At 56.8% G+C, this 23,090-nt stretch overlaps 1 protein-coding gene across 3 annotated transcripts in view; it reads right to left on the reverse strand.

Moving 5' to 3' along the window:
• The window catches only part of RGS12 (regulator of G protein signaling 12), a 123,439-nt gene that overhangs the window by 65,773 nt on the left and 34,576 nt on the right, over positions 1-23,090 (reverse strand). For all 3 annotated transcript variants that reach the window (XM_042251687.2, XM_027971273.3, XM_027971274.3), the window contains exon 3: positions 10,477-10,593. In XM_042251687.2, the coding sequence (XP_042107621.1) occupies positions 10,477-10,593 (117 nt within the window). The remainder of the gene's footprint in view (positions 1-10,476; positions 10,594-23,090) is intronic.

Below are 23,090 nucleotides of genomic sequence, written 5' to 3' on the forward strand. Positions count from 1 at the left end.
GGCAATTTCTCAGTCAGCACAGCAGCTGCAGAGAATTTGTTTTCTAGCCGCGTGGTGCAGGGTGCAGCCTTAATTACAGCCGCCGACGGGTCTATTATCAGCTCCACGTGCAGGCGAGCGTGGGCCCAGCCCTGAACTGCGGGCTCCTGAGACCTGGCCCCAGGCAGGCCCCGGCTCCATCTTCGGCTTGGTCTGCTCCCACCACCCCACACGGCCTCAAAGTGTGGGAGCCACGGCAGGTCCTGTTTTAACTTAAAAGGGAAGCAGGAAGAGAAAGAGCCCTGTGTCCAGAAGTGAGGGAGCCCTGCAGAGCACCTGCTCGTCTCTGGACGTGCGGGCGCCAGGGGCCTCATCCAAGGGGCTCTGGGGGCACCCTGCCCAGAGCTGCGGGCGGGCGGTGGGGGAGCGGCCTGGGGCTCCACCGTGCTCGGCCTTGGGGGGAGAGCGGGAGTGTCCGGTGCACAGACTCCACGACGCCCGCCGTGTTTACTGCAGAAGCGCAGGGCGCGGCCCAGACGGCTCGCAGACAACAGGCAGCTCCGGCCTGGCCTCCTCGGACCGTTCTCACACGATAAACACATGGAAGCGGGAGTGGGGAGTGAGCTGAGGCCGCCACCGCCACCCGCTCCGCCTCAGGGAGCACGGGAGGGCGGCCCGTAGCAGGGAGGACACTAGGGGCCATGAGGGCCAGCGAGGAGGCGGAGGGAGCAGGGAGCTGGGGGGCAGGGAGGGCACGGCTGCCCCGCCCAGGAAGGGGGCCCCACGTGCCTGCCGGCCTGGAGGGGCCTCAGAGCCTTTCCTGGGCAGGGCCCCATCTCTAAGGAAAGGGGGTGCCCTCCAGCCCGCGGAGGTCCCCTTCACGCCCGTGGTGGCAGGGCTGAGACACAGAGTGGGACACGGTGATCTCCTTTGCACTCCCTGGCCTCCCCTTCCAGCACGCACACACACACCACACACGTCCACAGGCACATGCGCAGAGGAAACCCACGGGAGGGTTCTGGGGGGTGACCCTGCGGTTTTCATGGGGATCAGCCGAGCCCCTGACTTGGTGACCCTAACTGTCCTCCTCGCTGACTTCCGAGGGCCATGCACTAATTCACAGGGTTTGGGGGGAGGCAGTGACCCCTCGCCAGAGCAGAGGACAGCAGTCTGCAAAGGCCCCCAGGCAGAGCCTAGCCAGACTAACAGGGACCAAGAAGGAAAAGAAACTATGGGACAGGCCCCGCCCACAGGCACAACCTCCTGGTACAGCGTCCGGAGCTCAGCCCTCAGGTCCCCACTTGGTCTGTATTTCCACCGTCTTGCACAGACGTCCCTGTGAGCCTGCACAAGCAGCAAGGTGTCACTTCACAGGTCTTTTTATCACACTCAGCCCGAAAGGTGGCCCAGCCCTGCCGGGTCCACGTGGAGCTGTGCGCTCTGGGCTCCTCTGTGTCTCTGGGGCTCTTTCCGTCTCCCCTTTGGCTATCAGTCCGCCCCTCCTCTGCTGTCCACAGGGCAAAGAGAGGAAGAGAAGAGGTGAGAATCGGGCCACAATGCCCCTCTGCCAGGCAGCACCCTGGGTGGCAGAGCCTGGAGGGCCTCCTGGAGCTCCTGGAGCAAGGGACCAGACATTCTGGGCACCCACCACACTCACCACCGCGTCCTGGTGGTGTAGACCTATCGCCAGATGGGGGTGGGCTCAGAGACAGGGTGAGAAGTCCAGCACAGCCCCTAAGAAGCCTGGCAAGTGCCAGTGGCATGGAGCTGTCCAGCTTGGTCAAGAGGACAAGGGTGGACAACCTCAGAGAGGCCCCTGGCTCCCACCCCTCCCAGAGGAGGCGGGCCCCTAACCTGAACCAGGAGAAGGAGGCCAGCGAAGGTCAGACCAGCCACTCTGGGGGATGCCCAAAACTTCCCAAGGAAGAGGAGGGCCGTCCGCAGTGACGATGGGGACCATCGGGGAGGTGCCCGGGAAACCAGCCTCGCCCGCCCCCAGCTCCTCCCCGCAGGCCTCCTGCAGCCGCCTGGGCTCAGCTGTGAGCCCCGGGCGAGATTCTCCAGTCTGAGTTGAGACACCTGACCATTCGCCGTCTACTGGTCCAAGCCCCCCGCTCCCCAAGCCCTCCCCTCACCCAGACCACCGTGTGGCCCCAAACGTAATCCTAAGGGCCCCTTCCTGCCCCAACGTCCCTCCTGTTTACTCTTGGCAAAGCAGCCGAGGGATCCTTTCTAAAGCCGACTGCCACCCCTCGCGTCCACCCATCCGGCCGGGAAGCCAGTCCTCCGCGGCAGGGTTGGCAGCAGTTTCGCGCAGGGCTGTCCACACCCAGTCGACATTCCATAAACAGTCCCTAAAGGAGGAGACAAGGCCCTGGGAGGCCCTAGCGTGTGCCCCTAAGTCAAGAGGATCTCAGCGAGAGGAAAGATGGCTTCCTACGTAAAGAATTTAAAGAGTACGCTAGCACGGACAGACGAAAATAAGCAAAATCCCAAGTTGAATTTTCCTGGAAAGAGCAAAGCAGCAAAAGTAAGAAATAGGTAAAAAGAGCTCGTTTCAAAATGTCTGGGGAGATTTCACCCCAGACCATGTGAACTCTGTAAATTGCCCAGAGCGCCCCAGAGGTGAGCCAGGGGCTGGAAGGTTGAACCTCTCCGTCAGCCTCAGATCTGAGGTCCAGCTCGGGGTCCCCTGCCTTTGTTTTGGGGGTCATCCCCACAGAGCTCACGTGAAGCAACTCACTCGACCTCAACACCGGCATCGGAGGGACCACGGAGAGCCACCCTCCTCCCAAAGTGCCCCTACCCGGCTCCCCCGCAGGGAGTCTGGACTCGCTCCCCCGGGGGGGAAACGCATGGCCTCAGCGCCCCCTGCTGTCCAGACTGGGCACTGCCAGTCCTGTCACAGCTCCTGGATCCACTCACAGGCGGCCCTTGGCGGAGGGAGCAGGCGCAGAGACTCCTGCCCGCGGTCAGCAGAGGCCCACCCGGATCCACACACAGCACGGCTCTCAGTGGGGACGGGAGGGCCGGCTCCTGGGGGCTGGGCTCCAGAGCCGCTCCCCCAGGCCTGCACTGCTCAGCTCTGATCCCCACACCTGGCGCCCCCTTCAAGGCCCTGGGCACCTTGAAGATGTCACACAGAGGCGAGGACCTCCTTCCGAGGCCGGCTGTACACCTGCGGGCAGGGGCGGGCCTCTGCTGACCCAGTCCCCTGCCCCACCTCTCAGGACCCCGCCTCTCGGTGACCGTCTGCTGTGGTCAGGACCACAACATACAGAAACTCACCTGTCGCTTCCACACCTCCTATCTCAGGATCCCCCCAGGGGGGACCCCATACACCCCCAACTGCCAGCAGCACCTCTCCTCTCCCTGGCCCCCACCCTCCTGCACACCCCTCTGAGGCTCCCGGCCCCTCCTGCACACCCACCTGAGGCTCCCTCCTGGCCCCACCCTCCTGCAAACCCTCCTGAGCCCCCTCCCTGTCCCCTCCTGCACACCCCTCTGAGGCTCACGGGCTGCACTGCCCACTCAGCACTCACAGGCCCGGAGGACACACGATCATGCATGTGGCACTCCCAGGAAGCTACCCGTTCAGAACAGAGAACAAGCAGAGCCAGCGTGAAGCCCACGCGGCCCCACAGGTCACAGGGAAAAGTGTCATCGGTGCCCACTTCTCTCTACGGTTCTGCACTGGACATGCCACCCCGGGCCACAGCTACACGGACGGGGCGTGCAGAGAGTTCTGCAGTGCCTGCCCGCCCCGCGGCACCTGCCTGTCCATCCCGAGGTGGCTGGGGCATCAGCCCAGTCGCGCTGCAGTGGAAAGGCGGCCTGTGGCGATGCTGCCTTGAGCTGCTGCCTGTCCCTTGATCCACAGGCTGTCGTCTCAGAAGGGAGGGACTCTTGTGCCTTCAATGTCGCTGCGAACAGCGGACACTCACGCCCACTAGGCAAGAGTCCGGCTGCTTCACATCCACACCAACATGTACACGGTCCACTGGTCTTTCCATGTCGGACACTCTGCAGTGTGGACCTCACGGACTGCTGTTTGCTTCCCTGACAACTTCTGTGGTTGGATCCACCAGAGCTGGGCTTGCCACTGGGTGTCATCTCTCATCAAAGGCCGGTTTGCATCTCTTGCCGGCTTTGCTCTGCTTGCTGGGCGCCATGGGGACACAGGGCCTCTGAGGGTTGCCGCACTCGTGCCCCCGTCCACCCTAGAGATGGGGTGCTGGGACGAAGGTAGGTTCTGAGCATTCCTGGGTCAGAGTCCATCTCGGCGTTTAGAGTTTGTGTCCAGCTTAGAAAGTCTTTCCCTCCCCAGCACCACGAAGATGAGCGTCTACTTTATCCTCCACTGACTCTCGCTTTGCCCTTCCCAGGAAGATTTCCGACACAGCTGGATTAACTCTGTCTGCACAGCACGGGAGAGAATCCAGCTTCCCTTTCTTTCCCTCTTTTTCCACGTAGACCCGTCCTCACCGCAGCACCACTGAAAGACCACGCCGTCCCCGCTCTGCATACAGCCGGCGCGTCCACAGGCGCGAGTCTGTCTCTTGCCCTCTCTGCTGCTCCGCTGTCTGTCTCTCTGTACTGACACTCACAGGGTCTTCCCCGGCTCTAAGTTCATAAGTTCTGGAGGCTGATAGAGGACGTCTTCCTAACATTCCTCTTCACGAATGTCTTGGCTACTACACTTGACCATCTGCATTTCAACAAATTTTTTAGAATTATCTTCTTAAGCTCAACAAAATCACCTGTTGGGATTCTGATTAAAATTACATCCAATCTATACATCATTTTCTAACTGTATCTACAACTGACTTTTTACATTTTTTTAACTGACTGAGGGCCTTCTTTGCTGCTCATGGGCTTGCTCCAGCTGCAGCGAGCAGGGGCCGCTCTCTCGTTGCGGGGCACGGGCTTCTCGTGCCGCAGGCTCCAGCGTGCATGGGGATTAGCTGTGGCGCACGGGCTTAGCTGCCCTGTGGCACGGTCCTTCCACACGCCACAAGGGATGGCACCCACGTCCCGTGCACTGGCAGATGGATTCTTACCCACTGGGCCACCACGCAAGTCCCACACAGCTGACTTTTGTATGTTGACCATTTATCCAGCAATCTTCCTAAATCACTCATCAATTTCAGAATGAACCCATAGATTGTTTCAGATTTTCCATGTCACAACCTCATCATGCGAGAATGACAACATCGTCATTTTCCTTTGCAAGGTTTTAAACTTCAGTTGTGCTACACGAACCAGGACTTGCAGAAAACATTTAAACTGAAATGGGAGTGACAGATATCCTTCCTCATTCCTGCTCCCAAAGGGAAAGCTCAAGTCTGAAGCATGCCATGGTTTTTTTAATACCCTTATCAAATTAAGGAAGTTCCCCTTAATCCCTATCTTGTTAAGGGTTTTTTTTCTTAACCATGAACAGATATTGAATTTTACCAAATGTCTTTCCTGCTTCTGTTAAGATGATACATGATTTTTCTCCTTTACTCTGTTAATGTGCTAAATTACATGACTGATTTGCAAATGTTAAAAACACCATGTCCTTAGAACAAGCATGAGGCTGGACCAGGTGACGTGCCGCTGAGGACCCTCCGCGTCTCTCACCGGTGAGCTGCCCCGTAGCTCTCCTTTCCTCTGTCTGTCAGGTCCGGGTTCACGGCTTTGGCGGCCTCGCACAGTGAGCTGGGAAGTGGCCCCTCTCGACCGATCCTTCTGTTGGTGTCTGCTAGCTTCCTGCTCCGTTCATTCTGCCTTGACTTGCATCGTTGTCCAGCTTCTGCCTTTGTGTCTGTGTTTGCCTAAGCTCCTGATGTAGTTCCCACTTTTCTTCATTTCTAACATATGCAATGAAAGCTACGAATGCTCCTCTAAGTACACTTTTAGCTACATCCCACAGGCTTAGATGTATCTTCCTTATCACTCAACATATACTCTAATTTCCAAACTGGTTCTTTCCTAAACTCTGGACCTCGTGATGAGCGCGAGGCACCTTCCCTTTGTTGCCAGTTTCCGCCACACCTATGTGTGGCCGAGCACAGGCTCCAAGTGGAGAGACGCCCGCGCCTGCTGAGACTTGCTTTCCGGCCCAGCGCCCGGTCAGCGTCGCGACACGCCCCCGGGGGGAGGACACCTTTGCTGGGCGCCTCACACACACAGGCACTGCGGACCATGCTGGCCAGGCCCTCTACTCACTGAGCGCCCCCTGCTCACTGCGCCACTCCCTGAGCAGGGAGGGCCAACGCCTGCTCTGGCACAGACCCGTCCGGTTCTGCTCCTACTTCTGTGGGTTTCTGCTGCAGAGGTGTGGAGACGGTGTAACAGAATGCACGTGAAATTTACAAGGGCAGCTCCCTGCGCCCGCCGCGATGACGGCTCCCTGTCCGTCTAAGGGCGGCTTTGAGGTCACTACAGCTCCACTGCTTCTGCTCAGTACCATGGGCATCTCCTCTCCCGCCCTTTCCCTCACATTTCTCTCCTAAGTGTTAGGGCTGCCCCTCGGAAGCAGATGGCCAGATTTCTGATGCTGCCGCAGTCTCTCCTTTCTAGCTGAGCTGTGTGACCCGGCAGCAGCATGCCTGGACTGAGCCACCCGCCGAGGCTGCCTGTCTGCCCTTCCTGCTCTCTGCCCTTTGTCTCCCGTCTCCTCCTGGCTCACCTTCTTTCACATTCAATATTTTCCATGATTCCATGCTTTCCTTCTGCTGATGTAAACTGCGTTCATCACCTTGCTGTCTCACATCGCCCTGGGGATCACGTGCATCCTCACCTTGTACAAATCAAATTCTGATCGCCCCCCCATCCTCTTCCTAGAGGAGTGGGCACCCAGAAACACCTGACCTCCATTCACCTCCCAGCGCTCAGCCTGCTACGCTGTAATTTAATTCCACGTATTTTCAAACCAAACACAGCTCTTCCTGCTTTGCACGGTCACTGCTCACTTGAACGGACCTAGGCTTTCACCGTCTCATCGCTCTGTCCTGGGCGATCCCTCCCGGGTCGTCCTCCTCGCCCCAGCGTTTAGACAGCCTTCTGTCGGCCTCTCCCAGCAGACCCAGCCCAAGACACTGGAGTCCTGAGGGCCCGAAAGTGGACCTGGACCTGGCCTTGTGCGGAGGAGCCGGGCCGGTGGCAGGCGTCACAGAGGCCCTGGTAGGGCTTCTAACGCGCCCAGGGTGCTTAGGACCCAGAGGCAAGAGGCGAAAGCCAGTGCCCCTGGGGAGGAGCCAAACAAGGCTGGGAGGCCGGAGCAGACGCAGAAGCAGACGGTCCCGAGGCTGCCCGGCTCACCCGCCGAGGGGTGTGGGGCAGAGGGGAGGATAGACAGACAGGATTCCTTTGAAACAGCCTGACCAACGTCATTCCTACACTTTGAAGTCTTCAGGCAGAAAGGTGCAAAGATTCAATCCTGTCTCTAACGCACCAATGGGACAAAAGTAAGAGGTTCAGAAGTGGGGGGAGACCGCAAGCTCCGCGCCCCGGGACCTAAATTTAGAACTCTCTCCCTGCACCTGGGCTCTCGTCTGTGAACCGGGACAATCAGAGGGCAAGGGCGGCCCTCGGTCAGCCACGCGGACACCGGCCGGCCCCTGGACGTTCACCGAGAAGAGTGAGCACTGACCACAGGGCCCACACTGCTTCCGCGTGTCCAGAAGTGGAACTTGCGCCACCCCAAACCGCTCCGCTGGCTCCTGGCCCCGGGGGCTCAGGCCCCTGCAGAGACCGTTCTCCCAGGACGATGCAGAGATGACGCCTGGCCAAAACCCCCGAAGGGAGAATGCAGGCTCAGTGGGGGGGCCCCTTCTCAGGACCCCGGAGCCCCAAGGCCCTGCCCTGGGGCCTGTCCCAGCCTCGGGGCCTCACAGGGCCGCCCCACAGCTCCTCTGCTCCGACCGCCCAGTATCAAGTGCCGACCACCTTGCAGCCCCCCGCTGCCCCCAAAGACCTCCAGAATCAGTCCCTCTCTCATCTGGACAACGAGATGATGTCCAGGCCCTTTCCAGCTCTAACAGCCAAAGATTCCAGCTTCTGCATCAGAACACGAATTAACTTTCTGTTTTAAGCAAAAAGAAACCCCATAGACAATTTATTCCAGATAACTATTATTGAGTTTGTAAGAAATTATCTTGCGGTCTATTTTTAAAACATCACTGAGCTCAAATAGACAGCTGCATGCTCATATTCATAACATCACTGGCCGCATTAGTCAAAGATGGGAGCAACCCCAGGGGCTTTCATCAGAAGGATGGATAAACACAAAGTGTCCGTCCACACAGTGGGACGTTATTCGGCCTCAAAAAGGAAAAACATTCTGACGCCTGCTACATGGATGGGTGAACCGTGAAGATGCTAGGCTAAGTGAAATAAACCAGACACAAAAGTCAATTCCTGGAGGCAGAAAGCAGGCAGGAGTGGGTGCCAGGGGCTGGGAGGAAGGGGGGCTGAGTGAGTCATGGGCACGTTCAAAATGAAGTGAGTGCTTACTGCCTTGAGCTGCACACTTAAAATGGCAAATTCAATGTTCTTTTCTACCACAATTAAAATACACACATATATACACAGGTATACGCACGCTAAACAAAGGTAGGAAAAAGTCACAAAGTTATTTTCAAAACATTTCTGACAAAGGATGTGTCCCCAAAATGTAAAGAACTACTACAAAATCTATTTTTAAAATAATTAAATAAATAAAATAAAAATTTAAAAACTAGGAGGACATGAATAGGTTACTAATTGAAAACAGGGAAAACTCATATAGCCAAAGAGCCCATGATGGAATGCTCAGCCTCACTCACAGTCAGTGAAACGCCAATTAAAATGAGCTGGCATTTTATTGACACAGGAAGACTTCAGTTCGACAGTCCCAGGCGTCAGTGAGCAGAGGGGACACGTACCGCTGGTAAGCAGACCCTGGATAGGCTCTGATACCCGTCACAGCCACCTGATACCCGGAACGGGTGTGCACACGGACCCCTGCCGCCCACCGTCCACTGACGACCTGTTCAGAGAAGCCTGTCCCGACCTTGCGTGGAGGGCCAGGCAGCAGCAGAGTGGAATAAAAATCGCGCGTAACGGAATGTCCCATGACCGGTAAAATGAATCAAAACCGCAAGGCAAAGCTTGGAGACATGAGACAGCGCTTTAAAACTGGCAGAATAAGATACGCACTGAATTATGTTTGTGAAAAATTTAAAAACACACAAAATGAGCCAGTTAAAGGACCACGCTGCCAGGGCTGAGGGCAAGCAGGGAGGGGTGAGCAGGTGGAGCGCGTGGGGCTCAGGGCAGAGGGGCTGCTCCGTGCGGCACCGTGATGGTGACCGCGTGCCCTCTCCACCCGGCCAAACCTTCCAGATGACGGCACCAGGGGTGGGCTCCACGCAAGCCTGAACTGAAGCTAAAGGTCACAGACCCAGCACAGCACGCACGCGGAACTCTCAGTACTTCCTGCTAAACTTCTCGTAAACGGAGAACTGCTCAAGGAGCGAAGTCTCTCCTTTTTTCAGTGTCACAGATCAAAGAGAAGAGCCACACAAGGGGGCACCGTCAGGACCTGTGGCGCAGAGCCAAACCTTTAAAAGGGGGTACGAAAGGGAGCAGGGCCCCTAGAGGCCTTCCTGAGACACACCCTCGTGTGCCCCCACCTCCCGTTTGTAGAAAAGCTTTCTCCTCCTGGCTTTCCCCCAGTCCCAAAGAGCAGATTCAACCGGAGAAGTGAGAAAGCGCGAAAATGAAAGAGAGCCGTCAAGCAGAACAAAATAGCAACAGGTAAGCCATAAAGCGAAGTCAAGGGCCTTCAGCTTTTCCTCAGGGCTGCAGATAATATCCTGAGCCATGTCCTTGAGCTGTTTTGCAGATACTGAAACCCTCGCCAGGAGGAAGACGTGAACTGCATGCTGCCCCCCAGCACCTAGACCCCAGACCAGCTGGAAGCAGAAGGCAGATGGCTGAGATTCCCGTAACATCACCTTGTTACCTCACCACCAACCAACCAGAGAGCTGCCCGTGAGCTGATCAAGTGCCCCGTGAGCCCCTCCCCTGAGCCCAGCAGGAGTCCGGGCCTTCTGAGCATGAGATGCCCGCTCCCCTCGTCTGGGGCCATAGTAAAGGCTGTGCAGTCCTTCCCCACAACCCAAGTCAGTGGATGAGCTTTCCTGTGCATCATGCAAATGGACCCAAGTTTGGCTGAGTAACAGGTCACGACAGGGCCCAGAGGGCTCGTGTGTCTAGAACACCGTGCCCAGCACGCAGAGGGCACAGGCCTTATCATGACTCTGCTGAGGAGCAGAGGAGAGGCCAGGAAGGGCTGAGTGAGGAGGGCCGAGGCGGGGAGGGGCTGGGTGTGAACGAATGCTCGCCTTGAAGATCAAGGTTATGGGAGAGGGAGGGGGCAAGGGAAGGGTGGGAGTCAATGGAGATTCAGATGCATCATTTCTGAAAACCTGGAGAATAAAGAAAGAAACACTCAAGTCACGTTACCTCAAGATCATCGAGGGAGCGGGTGATGCTCAGCCTCCGGGACCTCCCGAAGGACCTCCGGCTGGAGGCGCGCGGAGCCGGGGGCACGAGTCCAATGCCCCGCCCGAACTTGGAGCCCTGGAACAAAGACAAAGACCCGTTACCTGCTTGGGAGAAGACCTTGGTTCCGCCCGACGCAGGGCGCCGCCTGGAGAGACGAGAGGAGGGGAGGCCTCCAGGTCAATCTCATCCCACCTGAGCCACCACAACCGGAAACACACAGTGGGAAAGGGTCACCCAGGGGCCCCCAGTGCTCACTCGGCCGCCTGCAGCTGTGCGTCCAGAGGAAGACCCCAGCCTCAGCCCCAGGCCCACGGGCAAGGGAAAAACACACCGCGCATGTCAGGGAAAGCTCGGGCGGGTGGAGGAAGTCGTTAGTGATATAGCCTGGTTTTCGGCAAGTTTGTGCTTTCACATAATTTTATAAGCGTTTTAGGAAATCAAAGAGTCTCAGGACGTTCAGCTGGTGTCTGAAGACCAAACCAGCCCCGTGGCATGAAACAACCAACCGTTAACACATCTCATCCCTTCTCTGGGAAATGACCAGAATTAATTCACTGCCATTATGCCAGACATCTTCCCAAATGTGGCTCAGCAAATAAGCCGTCACGTTTTAAAAATAAAAAGCATCACAGCTGAAAACCTCCGATTTCCTGGGTGCGTGAAATCCTAAGTGACCAGCTTCAGGCACAGAAGGAGCTGCAAGTTTCTAAACACGTCAAGACCTCGGGTGCTCCGCTCCGCACCTGCGCAGGGACCCCAGGCATCCTGAGCAGAGACAACACGCGAGACTTCCTTGAAGCCCTCTGCGCTGAGTTTCTGCACCGCCAACCTTGCAGACGCACCCTTGCCCTGCTGAACGCACCTCCGCCGGGTACAGAGGTCCAAGCAAGGCCGTGCTGCAGACACTGAGCAGTGAAGGCTCAGAAAAGCCACCCAGAGCGGAGCGTGTGAGCTGGAGCGAGAGGAAATCCTGAACTAAATGGAAAGAGAGAGGAAGCAGGGAGACAGGGAGGGAGACAGAGGCAGAGAGAGGACGGAGCTGACTCAGGGAGAGATGCAGAGACAACCGGGACTCCTCGGACTCATCGTCACCAGCAGCAAAGGGGTCCCTGGGGCAGTAACGCGGCACCACGCGCTCCTCAGCCCCCGCGTCCCAGCAAGAGCCCGGGAGTGGACACGACCCCGCAAGCGTGTCCTCATGTCTATGCCTGCACTCCAGGCGGGGTTGTGCCGCCAGCCTGCCCGCCGAGGTCCCTGGGCGATATCATGCCCACGGGACCGCCGGGCACGGGCCTCAGGGCAGCGGGGGGCAGGGAAGTGGGCCGTGAGGGTGCCGGGCCAGAGCCAGACCCCCGAGGGCCCGGGACTGTCACCCTGAAAGGGAGCAGCCGCAGAGCCGTGAAGAAGTGAGGCTGCACGGGGCGGGGCTCGGCCTCTAAGGAGCCAAGTTGCCCAGAAGACCTCCTTGTGCCCAGACGGGCCTGGGACCCACCACGCTGCCTCCTGGAGGCCCGAGTGTGCTCGGGGGCCTGGTCTCCAAGACCCTCCGCCACCCACCAGCCAGGGTTGAGCCTGTGCTCCCACCCGTGCTTTGCTCCAGGGGACAGGCACTGGGCCGGCCCAGCGGGGCTCTGTGACGCTGACAGACCCTTTCGGGCTCTTCCCTTCGTCCCGAAGGCCCCTCCTCCCCCCCTACCTCCCTCTCCCACCCCAGCAGCACCCCGGTTCTCTGCTGGGCCTTGCCAGCAAGTTACTGACATACTCTTGAGCAATATTTGTCTAACCTTTTCAGCAAATAGGCCCTGAGCTGAGTCTGTGTGTGAGATGTATTGGAATCCAGCGACCCCTTTGCAGACCCATGCCCGCTCCCTGGCCCCGGCCCAACCCCCTGCCCGAGTACAGCGCACCCTTTCGAGAACCTCCTTCAGCCCTGTTTTCCATAAATAGGCCCCCCTGGGGGAGGCGGTCCTGAAACCACAGGCCCCCAGCGCGCCCACCTCCCCAGCAGGGGCTGTGGGGCCCCTGCTCTCCGTGCTCCCTTCAGGAACACCTGCGGGCCTGGGAGGGGAGGCACAGAGTGAAGCCGCCCACCCTGGCCAGACACCATCGTAACCATCTGCATGAGCTGTTTTATGACAGGACATCCTGATAAGGAAAACGGAACTAACAAGCCACCACCAACCGGAAGAGCTCGGGAAAGGCCTAAAGGAGACTCCGCATGTCTGTCCACTTCCCAGAATCCCTCTCGCTAGCATCCACCTTGGCTGAGCGATGCGTGCGCCACCAGGAAAGACTGAATTAGAATGATTGGCCAAAGACTACCCGGAAACTTATCCCATCACCACAGAACCCGAGACTGTGAGCCACGCGGCAGAGCAGTTCTCCTGGGTTCTCTTAACCCACTGCTCTCCACCCGGGTGCCCTTTCCCAATAAAATCTCTCGCTTTGTCAACACATGTGTCTCCTCAGACAATTCATTTCCGAGTGTTAGACAAGAGCCCAGTTTCAGGCCCTGGAAGGGGTCCCCCTTCCTGCAACAGGCCGAGGGCCGCCCCAGCCTCAGCTGAGGTTTGGTGACCTCAGCACAGTCCCCCAAGGGCTGCCTTCGCGTCCAGATGGGGTCCAGAGCAGATGGGGCCCAGAGCAGGGAGACAGCCGGCGGGGTGAGGGCAGAACCCGGCTGCCGCCCACCCGCCGCCCGCGGAGGGGCCTCTCGTAGCCCACGCAGTGAGCCGGCCCGTCCAGCCTCCTTGGCTTGCAGGTGAGAAGCCGCAGGCAGAGAAGGGCCCGCTCAGAACCGCGGGGGCCAAACCGGCTCTTGTCTCGACGGTCAGAGCCAGGAACGCCCGACAGAAGGGTGGAGACACGAGGCCAGCAGCCCCGGGGGGCAGGGCTGGGTCCCCACTCGACAGTGCTGGGCACGTGGCGGGCGCTCCGTCCGGGAGCACTTGGGGAACAAACCCCAGCACACGGGGCCATCTAGCTTCCAGCAGAGGCCAGGTCCGATGAAGGTTCCCCAGGAGACCCTGAGGAGTGAGGTTTCCAGCTGACGCACCTCTCTTGCTGAATCAGGCAGCGTCCAGTCAGAAAGCAAAGCCACCCCGACTGCCTCACAGAGCATCCCCGTAAAGAACCGCCAGGCAGGCAGCAGAGAACCAAGCGGGCAAAAGGGACCCACGGTGCCAGGAGGCCGGGGCAGCACGGGAAGAGGAGCTGTCGGAGCCTGTGGGCAGACGCGGGGCGGGTGCGGCAGGACCCCGGCCTCGCACTCGGGCCCTCGGGGGCACGGGCGACGGCTGGTGTCAGGCAGAGAGGCTCGGGGAGGCGGGGAACCGCACGCTGGACACGGGCAGTGGAGAGCACTGCAGGCCCCCAGCTGCTGCAACCAGAGCCGGGCAGCGAGCCAGCTGACCCGGGGGGAGGGCGCAGAGCCCGTCCCCGAGCCCAGCACAGGAGGAGGCCCCGGGGCCGAGGGACGAGAGCCGAACGGGGCTCCTACAAACTCCACCGTCAGGAAGAAGTCTGAGCCCAATATCCAACCAACTTTAGAACCGACAGAACTGCACTTCCAACACGGCCCTGGGCAAACACGCAGAGGTGGAGTCGGGGGACGCGAGAGCTGAGGAAGGGCCCCTCTTCCCTGCAAAGCACCTTCTCAAGAAAGAAACAGAGACTGGGTCTCCTGCTCAAGAAAGAAAAGAGCAAATGTGCTTCTTCTTGCTTAGTCGCTCAGTCGTGTCTGACTCTGCGCGACCCCATGGATGGCAGCCCCCCAGGCTCCCCCATCCCTGGGATTCTCAAGGCAAGACGTGTCCTACTCTTTGCGACCCCATGGACGGCAGCACACCAGGCTCCCCTGTCCTTCACTCTCTCGAGGACGTTGCTCTTACTCACGTTCATTGAGTTGGTGATGCCATCCAACCTCTCCACCTCATTCTCTCCTTTCGCCTTCAACCTCTCCCAGCACCAGGGTCCACCTGTAGACAATTCTTAGACGGGAATACCTGACCACCTCACCTGTCTCCTGAGAAGCCTGCTTGCGGGTCAAGAAGCAACAGTTTGAATGTGCACAAAAGGACCGTCAAATCCAGACAGAAAATTAAGGAATATGCTTTGTTTATTCAATGAGGTCTAAGAGGCAGTCATCAAGAGTGAAAGCAGACACTTGTTTAAAAGAGAGAAACACGGCGTGTGGCAGAACTTCCAAGCCAATGAAGGAGGTGATGAAGGGAGCAAGGAGGCCAACAACAGCCTTGAAAACAAGACACAAAGCAGGCAGGGAAGGAGAAGCCAAGACTCACAGACAGCACAGGGCGACGCCACGGAGCCAAGACCACACACGGCAGCGGTCTCGCGCGCGCCAATCTTACTCCTGAGCCTCGGAACATCACACTGCATCAGGGTGAGCATCCAACCACCTGCCACTCACAGTAACAATCCTAACACGTGAGAAAAAGGAAAAGTTTATTAAAGACAGAAAATGCTGACTCAGAGGAGGCTTGTGTAGCTATGTAAAACAGACAAAACAGGTTTCACCTCCAACAGAGGTTTTTAAATGGAAGAGTCAATACACCAAAAAGAAGGGAGAAAAATGCCACCACTGGCTTTATGACTTTGTGAGGTTTGAATAAACTCGACACCAAAACTAAACAACGAGAGAAGGAAAACTGCAAGACAGTCTCCGTCTAACGCGCCGGCGCGGAATCCCACAAGAGCTCCAGCATCCAGAGCCCGCAGTGGAGAGACAAGCCCAAGCGAGGCGCATCTCAGGGACGCACGCTGCGCTCAGCATGTAAGCTCTATCACTGTGCTATAGCATATCAGCATTTCAAATGAGGAAGCCCATGTGACTGTCTCAATGAGTGCAAAAGAGCCGAAAAAGAAAGACTAAAACTCAGCACCCATCCACGATGACAAGTATTAACAGGCAGGAACAGAAGTAGCCCCGGCAAGGCAGCCGCACATAGAAAGAAGCAAATCCACTGTGCTGTGAACTGTCGCAAACGATGACACGTACAACTTTTATGTGTGTACCGTTAATGACAGTAACAAAATATACAAGGTATCTAGAGATAAGTCTGGTCAAATACTCTAAGAATAATGTAGTCAACAATGTTTATGAAGGCAACTGTAAGATTTTACTGAAAGAAAATAAAATCTAAATAAACGACGAGAGACACCACTTCCTTGGATAGGATAGGACACAGGATATTTCATCCTGGACATGCTGTCCCAATAAAACAATCAGTAGCAATTTTTTTGGGAGAAGTTATTAGCTGATTATAAAATCTGCATAAAAGAGCAAGGCTCAAGCAATGCCAAGATCAGATAGGCACATCAGATACAAAGCTACGATTCTGAAAGTACAGTGCGGCTGAGGCACCGACAGCGGAGGTCAGAGAGCCGAGACCCACACGTATGTGGGCACGTGGCACACGGCACAGGGCGCCACTGGGCCTCCCGAGAGCATGAATTCAGTGCTCCAGCCAGGCGTCCACACAGAGGAAAAAATTAACTTGTCACCCACTTTCTGTGCCATGCACAAAAATCAACTCCGTAAAATGTTAGGGGAAAAAAGGAGAAAATCTTTCAGAGCTCAAGAAAGTAGTGAATGTGTTAAATCAAAAGTGCAAGAGAAAGGCTGACAAGCTGGAGAACAGCAAAGCCAAGAACTTCTGTTCATCAAGGCGACAGAGCGCATGGAACACTGAGAGAGCATTCAGGGACCGTGCGTAGCTGGCAGAGGTTAGCAGCCAGAACCTGTAACTCCTGCCAATCAGAGAAGATGACCCAGCAGCAAAATGGGCCACGTTTTCAGCAGGCCCCTCGGCAAAGAGGAAACCACACCTTTGTGATCGAGGGAATGCAAACTGAAGCCACAACAAGGTGCCACTTTACAACTAAGGTTGACAGAACGTGGAGAAGCCTCACAAAGGCAAGCTTCGGCAAGCACGCGGGCAACCTGAGCTCTTACAGGAGTGGGCGCAGGGCTGTCGGGAAGACAGCGTGCTTCTGCGTGGTGAGGGCATTCCAGCCAACTCTACTGAGCTCCTGGACCCGTCTGGGGGCGTGCAGGACACCGGACACGGTTCTCACCGCTCCGGTCCGGAGCAAGGACTGGGCACAGGCAGCCACACCAGCAGCGCCGTCCGTCAGTAATTCCATCCGCGCCTGCCCCAGCGACCGTCTACAGTCGACACGGAGGAGCAGAGACCAAGCTCACCCCTCGGCCCTGCTACAAAGCTCCAAAGCCGCCCTTCCGTTCTCTGGACGACCCCGAGAAATGCCTTCATATGCACACCTGGAGACGTGTGCAAGGATGTTCACCAAAGCGCCGTCTGTCACTCTGTTAATGGCTGTGTATGTTTGAGTGTGTGTGAGTGACTGTGTGTGTGTATGTGAGAGTGTGTGCAGTGGTGGTGGAATACTCACACATGGGTTATTTTATAGCTAACATGACGAACTGCAGGTGAAGACGCTATGAAGTGGTATGCAGTATTAGAAAGCAAGTCAGAGAGCACTGGGTCATAAAGCCACCTTAAGCTTCAGCTCAGTTCAGGCGCTCAGTCATGTCCGACTCTTTGCGACCCCATGAATCACAGCACGCCAGGCCTCCCTGTCCATCACCAACTCCCAGAGTCCACCCAAACCCACGTGCATCAAGTCAGTGATGCCATCCAGCCATCTCATCCTCGGTCGTCCCCTTCTCCTCCTGCCCCCAATGCCTCCCAGTATCAGAGTCTTTTCCAATGAGTCAACTCTTTGCATGAGGTGGCCAAAGTACTGGAGTTTCAGGCTCAGCATCAGTCCTTCCAATGAACACCCAGGACTGGTGTCCTTTAGGATGGACTGGTTGGATCTCCTTGCAGTCCAAGGGACTCTCAAGAGTCTTCTCCAACACCACAGTTCAAAAGCATCAATTCTTCGGCGCTCAGCTCTCTTCACAGTCCAACTCTCACATCCATACATGACCACTGGAAAAACCATAGTCTTGACTAGACAGACCTTTTTTGGCAAAGTAATATCTCTGCTTTTTAATATGCTATCTAGGTTGGTCATAACTCTCCTTCCAAGGAGTAAGCGTCTTTTAATTTCCTGGCTGCAGTCACCATCTGCAGTGATTTTGCAGCCCCAAAAAATAAAGTCGGACACTGTTTCCACCGTTTCTCCATCTACTTCCCATGAAGTGATGGGATCGGATGTCATGATCTTCGTTTTCTGAATGTTGAGCTTTAAGCCAACTTTTTCACTCTCTGCTTTCACTTTCATCAAGAGGCTTTTTAAAGCTTAAGAAACAGCAAAACTAATCAATCTGGGATTCAAGCACTTCAAACCCTTCTGATTCTGGCAGGAACATGGTGGCCACCTAGCTGGGAACACTCTCCCTTCTGTCTAAAGCCGAAAAACAGGAGGCGGCGGCCCTGCTTTTTGCCGGCTCCCTTGGTGCCCGTCCGCTCCACCTGGGTGTCCTCCCGTCTCTGCGCTCCACATGGCGTCCCGCTCCTCCGGAAGCCAGGTCCAGGAGGGGCAGAGCGCTTCTACCCCCAGCAGGGAGCACGGGCTGCATGAGGTCGGAAGGACCACCTCCAGCGGGACTAGCGAGCGCGGGAAGCCAAGGGGCCCAGCATCCCATACCGGTGTGCTGTCCTGGCATCCCACCCCCCCGCGTCCCTGCATCCCAGCATGCCATCCCCAAGTGCCATCCCTGCATCCCGTCCCGGTGTCCCCGCGTCCCCAAGTCCCATCACCGTATCCCGTCACCGCGTCCCCACATCCCATCCCAGCATCCCGTCCCTGCGTCCCGTTGCCACATCTCATCCTGGCATCCCCACGACCCCACGTCCTTCCCGGGGCAGGGCACGTCCACCAGTGGGCAGGCAGGGCGGGACAGGCCCTGTTATCTCCCAGACCAGCTGACTCTCCCCATCGTTGTCGGCTTCCTCCACCACTGACTCTCAGAGAGCCAGGCGACGCTGAGCAAGTGTGCTGTTTACAAGGCGGGGAGATCAAAGCTGCTCTTTTTAGAGGCAGTTAAATCACCGGGCCTCGCCCGGCCTTTTCAGTATTCTCTAGATTTTTTTTTTTTTACAGTCTATTTTAAAACTTCCTCTCATTGTACTAGAAGAGAGGTCAGTCTGTTGAATCCCATACCGTCCTCCCGGGAGGACGGATGAGCCTGTCCTCAGCAAAGCCACAGGAGTACCGAGACTGCTTCCAGCACCAATCCTCACTTTGATCTTAATAAATAAAGAATTACTAAAATAATTTTAAGTTTTTTCTTCAAATGCATTCTTTTTAGTTAAGTTAAACATGTTCAGATTCCCATAATACAAAATCAAAACAACAAAAAAATAGAATTCAGTGTCCGGAACCCTTCCCAGTTTTCACCTGCTGCCCTGGGTAACCGGTACTAAGTGTCTCCTTTCAGTTTCTTCTATATGTTTACATATGAACATGTGTACGCTTTAATGCATAGATTTATTTGGGGGGTATTGAAATGCTTTACACAAAAGCAGGACCATGTTAAACGCGCGTGTGCGCCCGGCTTTCCTGTTCCCTGCACTGTGAGGGCTATCCCCAAGGTGGCGCTCCCCCCACCCACCTCCCACCCGGCTGCACACCCGCCTCCTGCCGGGAGCCAGTGTGAGGAATCCCGCCCGTGACAAGGTCATGAGGAAGGAAGCTGACATACGCAAGGCGTGCTCAGACTTCAGGGACCCCTCTGGAAATTCCTAAGCATGTATCCCAACAAAAATCTGCCGGTTTTTGTGCTCTGCTTTTCTACTCTTCTGACATTTTCTGGAAAAAGTCAATTCAGGGCTTTAGTCTTTTGCATTTGAAAGAGTGTTTCAATCCAAATACCCCTCTGATGGCTTTCTAGCCTGCCTGCAGGACTCGTACAGCTGCGCTGTGTGATTGTTTGAGGCCTCCTGACCGCAGGAGGCACAGGAAGCTTAAAACATCCTAGGAATGTAGGGGCTTCCGAGGAGTCAAAATCTTTAGAATAGGACTGATTAAAGGTTTCATTTGTTGAGTCAATGCTTGCTGCCAAATTTTCATATCCTTTATTTGTAGATATAGTTGGTATATAGAAAAACAAGTAGTAGACCTGGTATTAGCAACATTAGATCTTTGAGTTAAGTACCTTCTTTGTTATATCCCACTGCACCTTTGTTCTATAGAGATGTAAGTTTAATGCTTTAAGGGGATGCAGATTAAAGAAAAACACTTCAGGGGAAACAAAATTAACATTCATTAAGGAAGAGAGCCAAAAGTGTTAACAAGCCTCTTGGCCAAAAGATAATGTAAATCACCTGAGACCTTTTGTATACAAAATGATGTACAGAAAGAATCTGGGTTGCGAACGCTACATAATTTTGTGTTACCCATTGATCTCCGTGTTTTATCAAAAGTATAAAAGGCCTTCTGAACAATAAAGGATGGGGCCAGCTTCTCGGACCAGTTTCTCGAACTAGTCTCTCGGCCTGGTTTCTTGGGACTCTGGCTCCCCTCCGTGTCTTTCTCTCTCTCTTCTTCTCTCCCTTTCCCTCTCTCTGCTCTTTACTTTCATTTCAGGCTGAATCTCCACCTGGGGCGCGGAGGCTCGCCAGGTCTACTTACTTGCCCTGGCTGTTAAGACCCACGCGAAAGGGAGCTTAAGGCGAGGCACCCTTAGATATTCAAGCGGGCGCCGGTGGCCCAACGTAGATGGTGCAAATTCCTTGTCTGGAATTTTATTGGTCTTCCGCGTAAACCAAGCTATTCAGCCCTCTTCCTCCACTTAATCTTCCTACTACGCTATAGTTTCTTAATCTAATCTTATATTAATAAATAAACAAGTCTTTCCACGCCAACGCCGTCCACCCTTCGAATTCCCTGGATCCACCGGGGCTGGACCCCGGCAGCCTCCCATGCAGCAGGGGCAGCCACGTGATGAGGCCAGGCCCATGAGGCAAGAGGGTCCCCAGCCTGGCCTCCACGCCCCCCCCCCCCCCCCCCCCTCCTCAGACCCCCCTCCCACCCCCGACTCCTGCAGACCCCCTCGGCCCCCACTTCTGCAGACCCCCTCGCCCCCCACTCCTGCAGACCCCCCGCCCCTACTCCTGCAGACCCCTCCCCCACTCCTGCAGATCCCCCTCCCCTCAATCCTGCAGACCCCCACCACTGCAGACACCCCTCCCCCCCACTCCTGCAGACCCCCCTCCCCCAATCCTGCAGATCCCCACCCCTGCAGACTTCCCTCCCCCTCACTCCTGCAGAGCCCCCGCCCCCCACTCCTGCAGACCCCCCTCCCGCCTCCCACTCCGTCCCCCTGCAGGCTGGAATGTGGACAGGCGCTGTCTCACCCCTGCGCAGCAGCTGTCTTCAACCTCAAGTTCAAGCACAGGCACACGGGGGAAGAAACTACATGCCTGGAGGAACACGGCTCCTACTGATGGGGGCGCCTCCATGCCGGCCCTGGGCAGCCCTCCCAGGCCGACCAGCGGAGAGCACAGCTCCGCGGGCTCAGGCCACGTGAAGTCCTGTGTAACAGGCTGAGACCCGTCACTTGTACATGAGCGCATGACAGGGGAGCCCGGTGGGCTGCCGCCTCTGGGGTCGCAGAGTCGGACACGAGCGAAGTGACTTGGCAGTAGCAGCAGCAGCCTACCGCATGAAAACACACCCATCCTCACTCCACTGCCAATAAGCACGTTTTATTCACTCATATTTCGGTGATGACCACTGCTGCCCGTTTGGAAATGACTCACCCTTGGAAGCCTCCCCTCCTGCATCGCCCGAGCCTCTCTGGGGCAGCTGACCTCAGACACTGGCCTCAGGACACCTGAGAGGTGTCTGCCTGCACAGGCAACAGTCAGAAATGCTTTCCCTCCAGGCTTCACAGCAGAAAGGGTCCCAGAAAGCCGAGGTCTGGACTGAGCCAGCGTACACAGAACAAGGAGACAGCGACAAAGCCCGGGTAAAGGCGCGTAGTGAAGAGAGGGCCGTCTGGGCCCAGAGGCGACAGGCCTTGGGGGCCAACTGGTGACCGAAGGCGGTGATGAGAGTCCTGCTAACAGCTGGCTTCCTTCACGCGCACAGAATAGAAAGGCTGTGTGCCAGGAGATCCAACGGGAACATTTAACACAGAGAGCTGTTGAGCATGCATGGAGGCAACCATGAGCACCCGAGGGTGGAGGGGAGAAAGAGACAGAGGGCGCGCCCCTCGGGGGCCCCTCCCAGCCTGGGGTCAGGCCTGCTTGCCCCCACTGGTCACAGGCTACCCACTCAGGGGCACAATCGGCCGAGGCGGCTGAAAAGAAGCTGGTGAGAAGTCCCCTGGGGCATGCAGAGCTCCTCGGGGCCCTGGAGGGCCGTGCCCGCCTGGAGCTGTGCTGGCAGGGCAGAGCCCACCTGTCAGGAGCAAAGGCCCGGGCAGGTGACAGGTGCCCGGCTGAGTGACGGAGGCTCCACGCGCCCTGGGCCCCTCTGCGAAGACCGAGACTGGCCAGCTCCAGGCACGCGGGAGAACCTCTGCGCGGTCAGCCGCTCACCTCTAAGTGAAACATGCCAAGGCCTCGAGGCCACATACAACAAAGAAGGCCCTGGACCAAATTCGCTCGGAAAAGCCACTTCACGAACATCAGCAAACATAAGGACTCTGCATGGGGACGGTGTTGAGGGGAGGGCAGCAGAGGGCCCAGGGGCGGGTGGGGCCGGCGTCCCAGGCTCTCCCTCCCAGCACTGAGCACTCAGCGCCTTCGGGGGCGTCGGACGCCGGAGCTGGGCCGGACGGACAGCACTCTGCCTACAGGGCAGTGCTGGTTCCCACGGTGCCAGGTGGCCACGTTCTCCCAGGGCCCTCGCCCAGGGGCAGCCTGCTCCCCAGCAGCCAGCGCCGCCCCCCAGCCCGCTGCCCCGCGGGCCTGCCCCTCGGGGCGCCGCGTCCCTGCCCTCGCCCCCTCCACTGCCGCCTCCGCAGGGCTCCATTCACACTCCCTTGGCAGTGAGCCAGCTCTCGTCTGGTTCTTCCTGGTAACTTCTTCCTGTCCAACCTGCAGGCGTGCTTGCTGTCTCCGGGCCGGACCCGGAGGACACAGCCTGATTCTGCACAGAGTGAGACACTGAAGCCACAGTCTCCACGGAGAGGAACTAACAGCAATTCCGGGCACCACCTACCCAACCTCCGCCATCTCTGGCATCTCTCCCTCCCACGCCTAATGCCTCTTCCTCTTGGCATTTCTGGCACTTCCGGCCTCCATCCCTTCCTGGCCTGTCCTCTGCTGATGCAGACAAGCCTCACGCCAGCTCAGGCCAGGCCAGGAGGGACACCAGGAGCCCCAGCTTAGGACCCTGGAAGCTTCACTACATTTTTGTTCAAAGTGAAAGAACATTAAAAAGAAGTCCAAGACCCTCCTAAGTACAGACCACTGATCCCTGACAAAGGGTCAAAGACAATACGAGAGAACAATGATAGTCTTTTCTACAAAGGGTGCTGGAACAACACGCATCCACAGCCAAAAACTGAATCTAGACACAGACCTCACACCTTCAGAAAATTAACTCCAAGTGGATCACAGACGTCGGTGTAA

Source organism: Ovis aries, chromosome 6, assembly GCF_016772045.2.
Source record: "Ovis aries strain OAR_USU_Benz2616 breed Rambouillet chromosome 6, ARS-UI_Ramb_v3.0, whole genome shotgun sequence".
NCBI classification, from domain to species: domain Eukaryota; kingdom Metazoa; phylum Chordata; class Mammalia; order Artiodactyla; family Bovidae; genus Ovis; species Ovis aries.